The sequence below is a fragment of the Lutjanus erythropterus genome, chromosome 18 (assembly GCF_056507025.1).
Source record: "Lutjanus erythropterus isolate fLutEry1 chromosome 18, fLutEry1.hap2, whole genome shotgun sequence".
Taxonomy (NCBI): Eukaryota; Metazoa; Chordata; class Actinopteri; order Lutjaniformes; family Lutjanidae; genus Lutjanus; species Lutjanus erythropterus.
In genome coordinates, this window is record NC_139334.1 from 23,456,007 (window position 1) to 23,470,921 (window position 14,915).

Here is a 14,915-nt window from a genome sequence, read left to right on the forward strand (position 1 = left end):
ATGATTTTCCACGTTTGACACTTCGGTTTAAAATTCTCGGTTTAACGAGCTCTACCAGGAGTGGGGTTCGAACCCACGAGGACATATGTCCATTGGATCTTAAGTCCAACGCCTTAACCACTCGGCCATCCTGGTGCGTACAGAGAAATAATCCACCATTGTTTCAGACGAGAAAAACAATCACGTAAACAATGTCAGGTCACCAGGTAAATGTGTCTGAATCCAGTCATGGCGCCACAGCACAGAGTCACGCTGCCAGTAAACGATGCCCACCACAGACCGCACAGCGCTGCCTAGCAAGTGCGATGATCACGGACCTTAAACTTATTTCAACACAGAGGCATTCACTCTGCAAACACCCACTTAAGTCTCATAAGTGGACCAAAGTATGATGGTCTCAGTCACAGAGTTAGACAGGAGGTGGTAACTGGGAATCCCCCAGTGGGTGATGCTGCCACACACACAGGGAAATAAAAGTCTCTTTCATTTTACTATCATTACACACTCATATAACAAGAGGAGATAGGCCTGCTGTTCAAACAGAACTCACTCTGACCTGATTAGATTCCCATTCACTATTGTTGTCACACAGCCTGAGTGAACACCAGTGTACACATTGATTCGTGGGCTCTTTTGTGTGGAATAATCTGAGAAAACCTGCCCCTGTGACTGACTTTGGTTGTGTGCCAGTAAATCGGTGAAGCTCCAGAGAAACACTGAGGAATTGAAGATGAGGTTTAGTCTCTGAAAAGTGGAGGAAACAGAGAGTAACCATGGTAATTAGGATTAGGACCTAAGTTAGGATGAAAAGCCATTAAAGAGGAACAGTTCTGACAATTAATGTTCTTATCCCAGTTTAAGATAGGAAATGTTTATTACACGTGCACCCTAACTTCCCAAATTCATATGTTTTATTCTTAATATTCACTTTTCGACCTGTAGCAGTAGCCTCACTAGCTAACAGCAGTTCTTTTATCTCCCAAATTAATTAATTGTAAATTTCCAAAAAAAAAGAACATCTTTCTTTCTGTATAGATGCTACCAAAACCTCCAAACCGCCCCATTTTTTGTGTTTCAATGTATGTTTCGAGCATAAAAACAAACAGCTCGGCGAGATGAGAAAGTCAGTTGCTAGATAGACATAAAAGTTGATAAGAGCTGTACTGAGACTTTAGGATTTCCAACTTGAGATAAGGTAAGATGAAAGATAAAATATGATTCCTCAAGTTTGTTAGAATAAGCTTCTGTAATACCAAATTGGGGAAAATACTGTTTGTGGCTCCTTCTATCTAAACTTAAGATTTCAGATAGGAAATTTCTGTAGCCTAATATGGCCCCTTCTGGTGATAACTACACATGGGGGTGGCCAACACTCAGCCTGTTACGCAATCCGCTCAAATCTATCTTGCCTCCCCAGCTAACCACAATCTGGCTGTGTTCAGTACATTTCTTAAGACCTGTGAAGCAATGGCTCTACTAAGAAATAGACCTACTTAAGTTGCTACATTCAGGCTGCTAGAACCAGTTTGTATAAATTAAAAAAAGTTACTACAAGGCATTTATTTACATTACTTAAATATCTCATATAACATTACAAAGTTGAGGCAGTTAAAAGCACTGAATTATAGCCAAGATGTCTTTACAGTTATCATGCAAAGCTGTTCTCAGCAGCAGTCAGGAAATGTATCACCCATATCTCACTGTATACATTTGCATGGGCGTGTGGTTTGAAATATAGGCCTTCTGTCACACTGGCTCAGTGAAGAAAATTATACTAAAGTGTGAAATTTGGACATTACTACTGCTTAAAACTGGAGTCAATGCTTAATTTGAGCTAAATAAATACACAAACTAAAGCAAGAATATTACAGGCATCTTTGCATTGGAAGCTAATTTCAATATTATCACGATGTTGAGATAGGGCTGGGCAATATATTGATATTATATCAATACTGTAATGTGAGACTAGATATCTTATATTTTAGATATTGTTATATTGTGTTATTAAACGACTTTGTTAAATACTTGATTCTGATTGGTCAATTACAGCATGAGCACCAAGCTTTGAAGCCAATTTGACATAGTGGCCAAACCTTATAATGAACGTCGCAACCTCTGCAAAATTTCGATATTGGGATTAGAGCCATTTGGTTGAAAAACATTTGGAAAGTCTAGAAGAGATGCACGATTAAATTGTTTTATTCCCATTCAAGTCAGTGGAGGCTAAACCACAAGTTAGCCGCTTGGTCGAATCACTTTCAAATGAATATTTTGTGTCAAATTGTTTGTTGTTTTTTTTGGTTTGTTTTTTTTGCATAAGTAGTTGTATAATACACAAGATAATTAACAGTGAGCACTCTAGGGGTGTCGCTATACACCAGTACTTATGATAAAGTGAGGATTATTGATCAAAAATTACATTGTGTTGAAACTATAATGTGTATAATTTTCTTATTAAAATGTCTATAAATGCTAGACCTCTGTTACATATTTTGATGAACTGTGTAAAAACATTATCCCAAATGTTCCCAACAATGTTCAAACGCAGAGAAATTCATAATTGTGTTTCATATTAGCTGCTAGTTGCTATCACTTCCGGGAAAACAAGGATACGTCAGAGAGTGAGGAAGGAAGTCTGCGAACATGACTAAACAACAATTATAATGACTTCCATGATCCCATGCTACTTAATGATATCATCAGACTACATCTTTTGTTACTGTTTTAACACAAGAGAGACCCCTAGTGGCAGAACTTAAATATTGTAAGTTTAATATTTTCTGAAAGCACCAATAGCCATTCCTACAGTATTGTCACAATATCCATAAATATCAATATTGACGTATCTGGTCAAAAATGTGGTTTTATCCATATTGCCCAGCCCTACATTGAGAAAAAACATAACACTGATGCTCTCAGTTGCAGCATGGGAAGCAACAGCAGAACAGCTTCTTGCACGGATTGTTTTTCTTGTATTTCACAGCCTTCTTGATCTGAACTGTGGCCTTCACCACGTAGTCCTGAGTAGCAGATACATTTGCCTCTATGTTGTCCAGCATGCAGCCCTGCTCCTCCACCAGCTGGGCCATCTGGAAGAAAAGCTCATGGATGTCCCTGATGCGGCTCTCCAGCTCCAGCAGCTCCTTGTGCCGGTTCTCGATCTCATTGAGAGCAGATCTGGCAGTCCTCCCCTCCAGCAGGAGATTGTCCGAGAAGACGTTCCACTTGCCCGTCTCGATCATCTCGTCGATCTGCTCCCTGGTCACCTCCTTGCCCATGATCTCCGCCTGCCTCTGGATGCGAGTCTTGCAGTTCTCCCTTTGGACCATCTCCGCCTCGTTATACTCAGACATGGCGTCGTGGAAGGCGGCGGTCAGAGAAATGTACTGTGAACGCACCATGCGAGCCACAGCTGACATGGGCCCATGCCCCTCTTCCAGCTCTTTGCTCAGCCTTCCCAACTTCTCCAGCCGAGCATAAATGGCCTCCCCTCTGGCCTTGATGTCCCGTCCGAGTGCATTTGAGTCCCGTTTGATGCTGCTGATCCTCCTGACAGACGTGAGGAACCTGGTGTTCTGCTTCCCGAGACGCTTCACGTCCATTTTGAGCAGCTGCATCTCTTTCCTCAACGCCTGTGCCTCTTTGTAGAGGCTGTCCATCACGTCCTCTCCCTCAAACACGATGGCTTGTTGCTCCAGATCCTCCCCATCGTTGTCACCGAATGGGTTGTGGTTCTCCTCAGACTTGTGCTCCGCCTCTGCAGGTTTGGAGGCCTGCAGCTCAAACAGTCGGTCCTTCATCTCACCTGCAAGAAGAGTCAGGAGCCTTTAATGACCACTTTAAATTAATAGTTGGACATTTTGGGAAATACACTTATTCACTTCCTAATAGAGAGTTAGATGAGAAAATTAAATATGACAGCCCAGTCCCATGGTAAGTGTCACATTCTGCCTCACCTAGGAATGAAAAGATTACGCACAGGACTTGGTTATGGAACATAGTCAAAGTTGATTGTTTTAAGGAAGTAGTGATTTTAACCCAAACCACAATCTTTCCATGCATCTACACGAGTAGTTTTGTTTCCTAAGCCTAACCAAACTGCAACTGAAATGTTTCTCAACAAGCTTTATTTTGAAAGTCTCACTTGGACGCTACACATTGCTGGTGTGACTGCAGAATGAGAGTGTGTGTACTCTTCATGCCAAGGCGAGGCAAAGCTTGACACTTCCTGTGTGATACCAGGTTGAATATGAGACTAGCTGCCAGTCATCTTAGCTTAGCACAGCGACTGTTTCAGCTAGCCTGTCCAAAGGTGACAAAATTCACCCACCAACACCTCTGACGCTCTTTAATTAACCTGTTATATGTTGTACAAAAAAAAAAAAAAAAACCTGTAAAAACAAGTTGTCATCTTACATGATGTTATGTGCTGGATGTGCTTGGCTCTGAGCAACCAGTGGTGACTCCAGTAAGTACCAACAGATTAACAGGGTGTTCGATTTGAAATTTCAACCTGTTTGGCCCCTGAAGCCAGATTTCCAATTCAGAAAGTTGGAAAAGCCTCACCAACCCCAGTCTCGAAATCCAAGATGGCTGCTCCACAGCATCAACAATTTGTAAAAGCTGTAGTGACATACTGTGACAGTACTGTTCAGCTTTTACCAGTGGCCAATGGCTAACCTAGCTAGAGGAAACCCTGCTTCCCTCACCCCAAGTACAAGGAGACGTCCATCTTGGTTTTCTGACTTGTTGTACAGGAACGCAGTCAACTCACCTCGAGGTAAATGTAACATAGCATAGCAGTCCAGCACATAACCCCTCAGTAAAACAGCTCCTCTTTCTTTGTAACTCATCACAGCCCCTCAGATGAATTTAATGACCCATTGGAGGGGCCCCACCCTCAGGTTGGGAAACACCGGACTGTATAATAGTTAAAACTAGCTCCACCTTGACCAGCTACAACAATAAAATGCTACCTACACAATGCCTCCTCAGTATTAGCAGTCTTCTAAAGTAAAATATAATATCATTATATTAGCTATACTAATCAGTCATCTCCTCCAGTTTTCTGCAGAGTGAATACTTTTACTTTTTGTACTTTAAGTACATTTAGCTGATAATACATCTGTATTCTATTTAAGTTTTAAATGTGGGACATTTACTTGTAATAGAGTATTTTTACAGTGTTGTACTGGTACTATTACTTGAGTTTAAGATCTGAATACTTCTTCAGCAATTGGTTTCATACTATTTAATCGAAAAAGAAAAAAAATATGGACACCTTTAATTATTTCTTATATTCTATCCCTTTAGTGCCTGTTATATGAGAGATTGAGATCATGTAAAAGTAACTAACTATATATTTACTCAAATACAGTTAAGTACAGTTTTGACATACTTGTACTTGAGTATTTCCATTTTATGCTACTTATACTATTCACTGCATTTATTTTAAACTGATAGTTACTGCTAACTTTTTTACCTACAAAATGATATACGACTATGATATTATCCAGTGATATACTCATAATATACCCAGTAGTTTACAAAGCAACATTTAAATGGTTGATAAAAACAGAATAAAACCCTATTCTATTACAATATAACACTGTGACAGTTGCCATTCTGCTATATTTTGCTGTTAACAGTCCTGCACTTCTAACATTTTTAATTTAGGACATTTATTTAACATTAAACGAGTATTTTTAGACCAATCAACATAGAATTATTTCATTTGTATTGTTCCTTTAGTTTATTATTTTACATGCACGTACTCTCAAGACAGATCAGTATCTGTATGAACTTCTGAAGAGGAAACGTTGACGTTTCATCTCAGTGACAAATTAATTACAGGGCGTCGACCATCGAGAAAACTGACCGCTTTGATGCGAATAAAGTTTCACAGACGGAAATAAAACACATGAACAAACTTTAAAGCATCGCTGGCCTTGGCAAGTGAAAATAACGTGGGAAAATGAGAATAACGAGCAGACACCTGCGTGTAGGTCTGTGGAGACTTGTGGCTCTCGTTTCATCGATTTTTTTTTAGCCTACATAATAAAACCATATTAGAAAATATAGATTTCACATACCTTTTTGTGTTCTCCTCCGGCGGTCCTACACTATTTAAGTCGCTAAAGCAAAAGAGGCGACCACGGAAAGACTCATTTCCTCTTTTTCTCTCCGTTATATCACCAAATTTCAACATGAAGCTGCAGAAGTATTTGAGAGTATCTGGCAGTCAGTCACGCTCTGCATGACACTGACACAGTCAGACGGCCTGCAGCAGGTACTAACGCGGAAGATCACGCCCTCTTCCCCCCCCAAACACACACAGACCTGCAGAGTTCACACACTTCACCGCTCATCTGGTTTCAGTCCAGGAAGGAGGCAGACCCATCACACTCATCTCATGGCTGTTTGTCTTGAATGTCGAAGCGAGCAGGTGACTTTTGGCACAGATGAAGCATTAAATATGATTGAGGGGCAGAACCATTTATTGTCAGCACGAAAGATGAGAGGCGCAAAGTTATGAGAACTTCTTCAGCATGACCAAACTTTTTTTTTAAACAACAAACAAAAAATGCATTTTTATCCTAAAATGAAATACAAGGAGTCCAAGTTCGGTCTTGATCTTGGAAACAGCAGTTGAGAAAATAGTCTCAACGCAAGGTCCATTTAGTAGCTCTTCTGGAGCTTTCAACATATTCTTTACTTGTGTAAGAGTAACAGACTGTGAAAATACTCCATTACAACTGAATGCCTGCATTGACGGTATCATTATCTATTCACATGCTGATTGAAGGTCAGGTTTAGTTTTTTTTTTTTTTTAGTCCACAAAACACTTGAAAACAGTTTTGCAGAATCTCCCAAACAATTAAGGTGGATGGTGACCAGTTTTCAAACAGAAACAAACAACAGGAAACAACTTAAAGTTCCTCCGTATTGCGCGTCTGGTGTAATCCAAATCTGCTAAAGCTCCGACATGCCATTAACATACACACACACACCATCACACCACACACACCCAGTTCAGACAGTGTGCACATGTGTGTGAACGTGGCTCCAAGCTGAAGATCTACAGTGAAGATTCAGGCTAAAAACATGGTGTAAATTACATCTTTCAAGCCAACTTGGCATGTCAGGACGTTAGGAGACTTTGTATGTATGGATACATTTTATGGTTTTGTTTTTTTTCCTTCGGTTGTTTTTTTGTGTTTGAAAACTTGTCACCATTCAGTTACATTGTTTGGGAAATTCTGCACAGCTGTTTTCCTGTGAAACAGTGGATTAAAAAACTAAACCTGGCCTTCAATCAGCATGAGGTTGAGTAGATAATGACTGAATTTTAATGTCTGGGTGAACTATCCCTTTAAAATATCAAAAGTGAAAACACTTGTAATGCTGATAAATAACCTATGTAAGTGTTTTACTATGATGTTATATTACTGAATTATTACTTCTAGTGCATTCATGTGTAAGAAGTATTTAACTGTTGGTTGGTGAAGGTAGAGCTGATTTTGAGCGTTTTTATTCACTGTTGGACAGTTTAATATATAAGTGCATCATATACATACTTTTTAAATCTTCATCTGAGTGAGTGAGTTAGTTAGTGTAATTTATTGTCCTCAATGAAATTTTATTTGTGTGGCAACAAATACAACCACAACAGAAAAGACATTACACAATTAAGGATAAACATTTAACAAAAAAAAAGTGCTCCACAACACTACCAACAATCAAAAATGAAGGTGTAAGAATGCACAACAACAAACAAACAAACAAACATTTTTGACATGTTGACACCTGTAACCTCCGTGCAGCGGCAGGTAAATTGTATAAAGTAGCATTAAAGTAAATACACAAGTGCAGTCCAAGTAGCTCAGATATGTACATAAGCACAGTATTTGAGTGAATGTGCTTATTTGCATTCAACTGCTGGCTTTCAAACATCACATGACCTTCATTTTTTTTCTTAGCATTTCTCATCCATGTTGGCTTGAAGAGTATATTATTATGTGATGAAAAGCTTTATGCTAATGTAAATACATTCCCTACAAAATTATAGAACTTTTGCTGACATGGTTGTTTGCTTATAGTGTTTAGTCTTGCTGAATCTTATTGACTTGAGCCATAATAAGTTTACTTTGTTAAGCTAATAGTTAGTTACTTACAACACGTATGTCTAACATGGAGAAAGTTTGCTATATTTAATATCACTGTCCAGTCAGTGTTGATGGTAAATATAGTCAATAGAATCTCATCCTGCTTGCAGTCTTGCAGCAGTGCCTACATGTACCATGATGCATTGTGCACAAGCTTCTAAAACCCAAACCTGTGTTGACAGGTATCAACACACTAGAGCATAGCTGTGACTTTGTTGGCCAAATGGCGTTAGGTGACAAAAATACTCATCTAACACGCCCCTGGCTACCCACAGGTGGAGACTGGAAATCCAAGCTGAAACAGCCTGTAGTTCTTCATTAACACCAACTGCATCACTGTGACATCACTGGATGCAGGAAGAACAACAGATTTTGCCGCAGGAGAACTCAGCTTTCTCAGTCAGTATAGTTGTCTGATTCACCAGATGCACACTGCTGGTGTAAGTGTGCCATTGGTCGCTTCCTGCAAGCGACATCACGGTGTCTGCTATCTATGTTTTCAACGTCCCCGGAAAACAAGAGAACAGCACCTTTCTTGCAACATACACACTGAAAATGGAAAATTAGTGCCTGTGACGCTAATGGCACAAATGTAAACAAGCTAGCAGCTGTTATCTGATCTTTTGCAGGCATTTTAATGCCAGAGCTCACCTCCAGATGTGCAAATGTTCCACCTGCTGCAAAATAGTGTAGATATGTGTGATATATGATATGTGTGGAGCCAGACTTTTCTCCAGTCCTGAGAGCTGTGGAAAGAGGTCGGGCTATGGGAAACTGTTAAACTTAACCCCATCATTATCAACGTTCAGACCTTTTAATATGCTGTCAAATAGATTTGATGTTCAAATGGAAAATAGAATCAGTGCAGTTCAATTCAAATCTGCTAGTATTTTAGCCTACAATGATTAAAAGCTCCAGCATCTACTAAATGGAACTTGTGAGATTCTTATGTCAATTTTAAAACAGTTTTCTTGAAGAAAACTAATGATTAAAAACAGCATCTTAAAGGACTGTTCATTTATATTATCGTGCAGTCCTGGTTCTCATCAGACCTAATTGTGAAAACATGGAAAGCAGCCACAGAACATCTTCTTGAAGGGGTTGTTTTTATCCGATGTTAAGGCTCTATCCAGTTTCACCACAGCCTCCTGTGTTATCACTTCAGTGTCTTGCACATTTTTCTGGATGTTATTGATGGCTGCCCCCTGCTCCTCTGTGAGCACAGCCACGTCTAGAAACAGCTCCTGGATCCCCTTGATCCTCTTCTCCAGCTCCACCAGCTCCTTGTGTCGGCTCTCGATCTGCAGGCAAGCTGAGCGGGCCGTTTTTCCCTCCACCTGGGCGGTGAACACGCTCAGCTCGCCGCTCTCCATCATCTCCTCCAGCTCCTCCTGGCTGACCTCCCTGCCCACCACCTCCATCTGCCTCCGGATCTGCCGTTTACACGCCTCCCTGTGGCTCAGCTCTGTGTCGTTGTAGCTGAACATCACCTCCCGCAGGGCGTTGCTGAGACACTGGTACTGTGTCCGAGCGATGCGAGCCGTGGGGTCAGAGGTGCCACGCTCAGCCTCCAGTTCCCCTCTGAGAGCATTCATCATGTGCAATCGCTGCAGCACAGCTTCTCCCCTGCGCTTAATATCTGCCCCAATTGCATTAGAGTCCCGCTTTGTTGCAACAGGATATGAGGTTCTGTTCAAGGTCTGGTAGTTCACTTCTTTCAGGTCACTGATGTCGTCCTGGATCTGCTGGATCTCCTGACGTATCTGTTCGGCCTCCTGCAGGACACCATCCAGGTTCTGGTCAGGATGTGATGCTGCTGATGCCTCAGAAAAACTGTCCAGCTCCACCGTGGTGAAGCCCTCTGAGTCAGTCTGCGCCTTCTGGAGGTGACTCAGCCTGTCTCTCATGTCTGAAAAGGACACAAAATTTGACAAAAGGAAAGATTTATTAATCTGAATGCAAGAATCTGTCCATCCTTTTTCTAAATTAGAGCAGAGATTCCCAGGCTGGGAGTTAGAACCCTTACAAGGAGTCAGAATTGTGGATTTTTTTCAGTAACAAGTACTTTTCAGGTCCCTTTTTAAAAGCGGTACTTCCACTCTTACTCAAGTATATTTTTGAGCCAGTAATCTACTTTTTACTTAGCTACATTTGCCATGTATACCTTTATTATGACTAGTCTGCTCTAAACACGTGGACTGAATGTAGTTGGGGAGAGCATGAGAGGAACGCCTCTACAAGGTGTTCGCTGCCTGGAAGATAAATAAGCACCACCTGTTTTTTGACCAGGATGTGATGATGACGAAGCAAAATCCAGAACAAGATGCAGTGACAATTCCTGAGGACATCTAGCTACCCTTTTTGTACTAAAACAGAAAACACTGATGTCCACTTTAAAAATTCGTCCTCTAACTTCTGCAAGCACATTGAAGTAAGTAGCACGTACTGCAGGTGAAAATGTAGTCAGGTAGATAACGTTGTATGTTCATTTTTCATGTCTAATGTTAATCTTTGATATTATTGACACTAACTTATCTTGCAGCTAGTGGTCTGCTGGGCTTTTAAATTGGTGCACTTTAGAAAGCAGTTAAACTAACATAATGGCAACTTCAAAGTTAATATTACTTTAAAAAGTGGCGTACAAGCTCAAAAATATTAAAATGCAAAGTGACTTGTAATTCATTAACCAGAGTAATTGTACTTTTACTTGAGTATAGATTTTCAGCACTACCCACCATCAATCATGCGTTTCCCATAATGCACCTCACCTTTGCAAGACATTGGTTGAGTGCCCCTGTAACTTGACATAGTGAACTTGTTAGCAAACATTTGCTTATTTACACACCTACCAGATACAGATCAGAGCCTTGTTTCTGGCCACTTGATGAAGCTAAGTCCAATATTTACTCTGTAGCTCATTTTTGATCTCGACCAATTCCTGAGGGAAGTATTTGTCTCTTTGTTCACCATCTATGTGTTAACTTTAAAGCAATGTTAATTAGAGCAGTGAGAACAAAACAAAACAGTAAAGTTTTGGGCTGAAAAACCAAAACAATGAGCTTAAAAATGCTAAGACACTCCATAGAACTGAGGGGAACTGCAGAGTCAGCTGATAATTCTCTGTGGGTTCAATGCTACAAGTATCCCTTTTCACATTACATAGTCAGTCGATCAGTTGTTAATACAAAAATATTGATCAGTGAACCTTTAATTTAGCAATTATTCAAATGAAACAGTCCCTGGAGTTTAGAGCACATAAAAAATTACCACGTGCAACCTGTAATGTTGATTTGTTGTTGATTTGATTGATTTGATTTGTTGTTGTAATGTTGACACATGCTTTGCTTCATTTTAATAGTTTTAATACATCCACCATGATAATTAATTTTTTTTTAACTTTGTTAACATGTCCATGTGATGTTTTTCATGTGTTACAAGACAGGTCAGGAGCAAAATAAGCAGTTAACACCATGTCTGAGCATTTCTTGCTTTGAAACTGCAATGAGCAAGGGCAGTCTAAAAAAAAACAAAAACAGATTCAGTCAGGCTGGGTGTATGACATCATAAACCTAAAGAACCAATCCCGTTAATCGAGGGGGTGGCACTGTACATATCACAGGAGAAGCCAGATGTAGGCAGTTACTGTGATTAATGAGCAAAACAGAGAAATCAGGTGCAGCTGCTTCAGTGTGGTGGTGGAGGTTTGGGGGTTTGTCATTGTGGAGGGCGGGGACTATTTGCATATTCATGAATCCTATATGTAAGTCATTTTGACAAGGTAACTTATTTTGCAAAAAAAAAAAAAAAAAGCTTTTTATGTTTTATTTTATATTGTGTAAAACATGACTGGAGGTGGACTTTAAGAGTCAAAATAAGTTGTAAACCACTGAGACTGATGAAGGTAGAAGAAATCAAGTAGCGTTATGCCGACTCGGCTCAATTTGATATGCTTTTGGTAACAGGTACATTACTCACTGTAGCTGGTAGCCCCTAAATGTAAGCAGGATTGTTTAGCTGATTGTCGTAGCAACGCTGGGTGAAACTGTAGTGACATCATCTTCCACGTACCCAAAAACACACAGGAACAACAGAGGATATCCTTTTCTTTTTAAATCCTTTCATTGTCAGTCAGACATGTCTGCACTTCAACCACAAAATGATTTGTGGGACGCTATTTCTTAAAATCTGGGTTGATGAGTAAAAAAAAAAAAATGTGCAGGATGTCTGTGTCGTGCAAGTGACAATTCTCGTGACGATTCTCTCTGACCAGTGTGTGTTCTGCAGAGTTTTTCGCCTCACCTCATGCAAAGTGATACCAAAAGAAGTACCAAGTACAAGCCACAACTTTTGACAATGGAAACCAAAAAAAGAGCAAGTAGAGCCGAGTTTAGCCGCACCATGCAGTGGAAACATGGCCTTAAAGGACCTGACATTTGTTGGTGACAGGATAAAAAAATAAAGAGGTGCTCCGACATTTCAGTACAACACATCCTTCCAAGAATTTAAAAAGGAAATAAAGAGAAGCAGTGATGGCTGAGATATCCTGTCCTCTAGTTCCTGGTCTGAGTCAGGCTCAAAAAATGCTACCAAGTCTCAAGCCAAATTTAAGATTACTTTTTTATACTTCAGAGTGCCCATGTAATCCTGAAGCTGAAATGTCTGACTTTTTGTCAACTTCATCCTTTTTTTTGTAATCACTGAGCTGGAGATGAGAGTGAAAAAGCAAGTGAAGAAACAAGCTTGTACTTGTTCCTGTGCTAAATATTTCCTGATCATGACTGAGGACGTCAAACACGCCAGGGCTCAGTCGAAGCACATAAAACTTTTGTAATCGATATGTGTAGCAGCTTGAGGATTTTCTTTCGTCTTCAGTATCCTATAATCTTAGATGAATGCATCTGATCTGCCAGGCCATTTAACCTGCCTTCAGGACTCGCCAAACAAGTTTTAAGGCAGAAAACTACAGTATAAAAGTTCTTCAGCCAGCAAATAATCTGGTTTTAAGTAAGTGTGGATACTTAGAGTTTAGGTTTTCTAAGTGGAATTCAACAAAAACAGCAGAGGACACAAAATCAGTAATCCTGAACAGCCTGACAAAAGCTGTTTGTTGAGTTTTACAATAGATTAATGTTCATTTTTCATTACTTTCATCACACTTTTCCACATGAGTGAGTGTAAAGAGGCCTTGACCGCAGGCTTTCTTGCCTGTGCTGGACTTTAAGTTCAGATTTTCTAAAAATTTCACTTAAAATGCTATATCAGGCAAATCCAGTAAATATGGAACGTAAAAACCTAAAATAAAATAAGATAATTAATATTCCTTACTTGTATGGTAGTTTGTTGTCAGTAGGTTTGCGTCTTTTCTCCCTCTGTAGCACAGGCTGATAACAGAAATGGTAGTCCAGTCCAACAGGCAGTCTGTAAAAAGACTGAATGATTTTTAAAAAAGTTAACCATCATCACATATACACCTGTTTAAGAGGAAACAAAACTTTCTGCATTCCTGTTGTGTCACATGGAGGCACAGAGTGACGTACAGTCAGGAGAAGCCAAACCTCTCGAGGATGTCATCATGACTGATATGTCTGTGTTTACATTTTTCTACATTCTCAGGTCAGGTCATTTTGTTTTTGGTAGGTTGTTTTCCATGTATCACAACGCATAAACTGGGCTGCACCTACAGAGATGAATGTAATAATAGATAATATAATAAAAAAAAATAGTTAGAAATCCAGATCTTTGGGAGCTCTGTTGCACAAATTAAAACTGTCTGTTTAATAATAATACATTTATGATGTAAACTGAATTTAAATATAGTCTAGTCAATATGGGGTCGTCTGCTTACTTAAAATTAACATAAGTAAATAAAATATAAATAAATTTGAGTTCTGGCAGAAACTACTAAGTATAAGAGAGGGGGGAAGACATTAACTGCTCTGTATTCCTGTATAAACATTACATTGTTCGCTAGCTAACTAAAACGTTAACAAAACTTAATATTGTTTGCTTGCTAGTGTAGTGGGAAAATTATATGCTGAACTGGTCACTGTTGTTCCTCATAGTTACTTCTCATGTTTTGCAAGGCACTAACTGGTTACTTGTCCTTGAACGCACAGCTGTTCTCCCTTTGAAGAACAACTTCTGATAACACAATCACATCCTGACTTTCCCAATAAGCACTTCAGGTCCATCCTGACCCAACCTCCTTCAGCTCCTAAGACAGATTTACATTCTTGACTCATTATCAGTTCCTTTTACACTTTCTGTGTGACTGTGTGCTGATCCTTTGCAAAGCTCTATTAAAACACCACGAAGACAATCTTGGTCATGGTGTCTGTCTTCGTTTTCAGATTTTCCACCACACTAACGAAAAAGTTAACAAAACTTAATATTGTTTGTAAGCTAATTAAAAAGTTAACAAAATTTTACACTGTTTGCTAGCTATCTAACTAAAAGTCATTGCCTTGTTAGCCTACTTGTGATGACTTGGCAGAGAAGCTTTAACTTGTCCTCCAAATTAATGTAGCAATGTACCCAAATAATATTGAAAATAAAGATATAAAGACTAAAAAACAGACAACAGCAAAAAAAAAAAAAAAAAAAGAAAAAAGAAAAAGAAAGAAAAAAGAAAAGAAAAACGAGACTGCCTGGAAGCAGTCTGTTTTAATGGATCTGACTGTTTTAATGGATCGAGTCAAAGAAAGAAGAAATGCATGATAAAACTCAATTGGGTTGAGTTTGTATCTTTAT

The 14,915-nt window shown here is 39.5% G+C and overlaps 2 protein-coding genes and 1 non-coding gene across 3 annotated transcripts; all 3 read right to left on the reverse strand.

Moving 5' to 3' along the window:
- Nucleotides 1-52: 52 nt before the first annotated feature.
- Nucleotides 53-135, reverse strand: trnal-uaa (transfer RNA leucine (anticodon UAA)). Its single transcript has one exon. It is a non-coding gene; the product is annotated as a tRNA-Leu (tRNA).
- A 2,569-nt stretch (nt 136-2,704) lies between these two features.
- stx11a (syntaxin 11a) lies at nt 2,705-6,304 on the reverse strand. Its single transcript, XM_084742489.1, has 2 exons — nt 6,093-6,304; nt 2,705-3,805 (listed from the first exon to the last, which is right to left on the reverse strand). Exon 2 carries the CDS (start codon nt 3,798-3,800, stop codon nt 2,916-2,918), a length of 885 nt encoding a protein of 294 aa, XP_084598615.1. The 5' UTR covers nt 3,801-3,805; nt 6,093-6,304; the 3' UTR covers nt 2,705-2,915.
- A 965-nt stretch (nt 6,305-7,269) lies between these two features.
- LOC146311081 (syntaxin-11-like) lies at nt 7,270-13,727 on the reverse strand. Its single transcript, XM_084742456.1, has 2 exons — nt 13,491-13,727; nt 7,270-10,074 (listed from the first exon to the last, which is right to left on the reverse strand). The coding sequence occupies exon 2, from the start codon at nt 10,070-10,072 to the stop codon at nt 9,218-9,220; it is 855 nt and encodes a 284-aa protein (XP_084598582.1). The 5' UTR covers nt 10,073-10,074; nt 13,491-13,727; the 3' UTR covers nt 7,270-9,217.
- Nucleotides 13,728-14,915: the final 1,188 nt, after the last annotated feature.

Bases quoted from the DNA above. Each gene is read 5' to 3' on its own strand.
- stx11a (XM_084742489.1), bottom strand. From the start codon at position 3,800: ATGAAGGACCGACTGTTTGAGCTGCAGGCCTCCAAACCTGCAGAGGCG.
- LOC146311081 (XM_084742456.1), bottom strand. From the start codon at position 10,072: ATGAGAGACAGGCTGAGTCACCTCCAGAAGGCGCAGACTGACTCAGAG.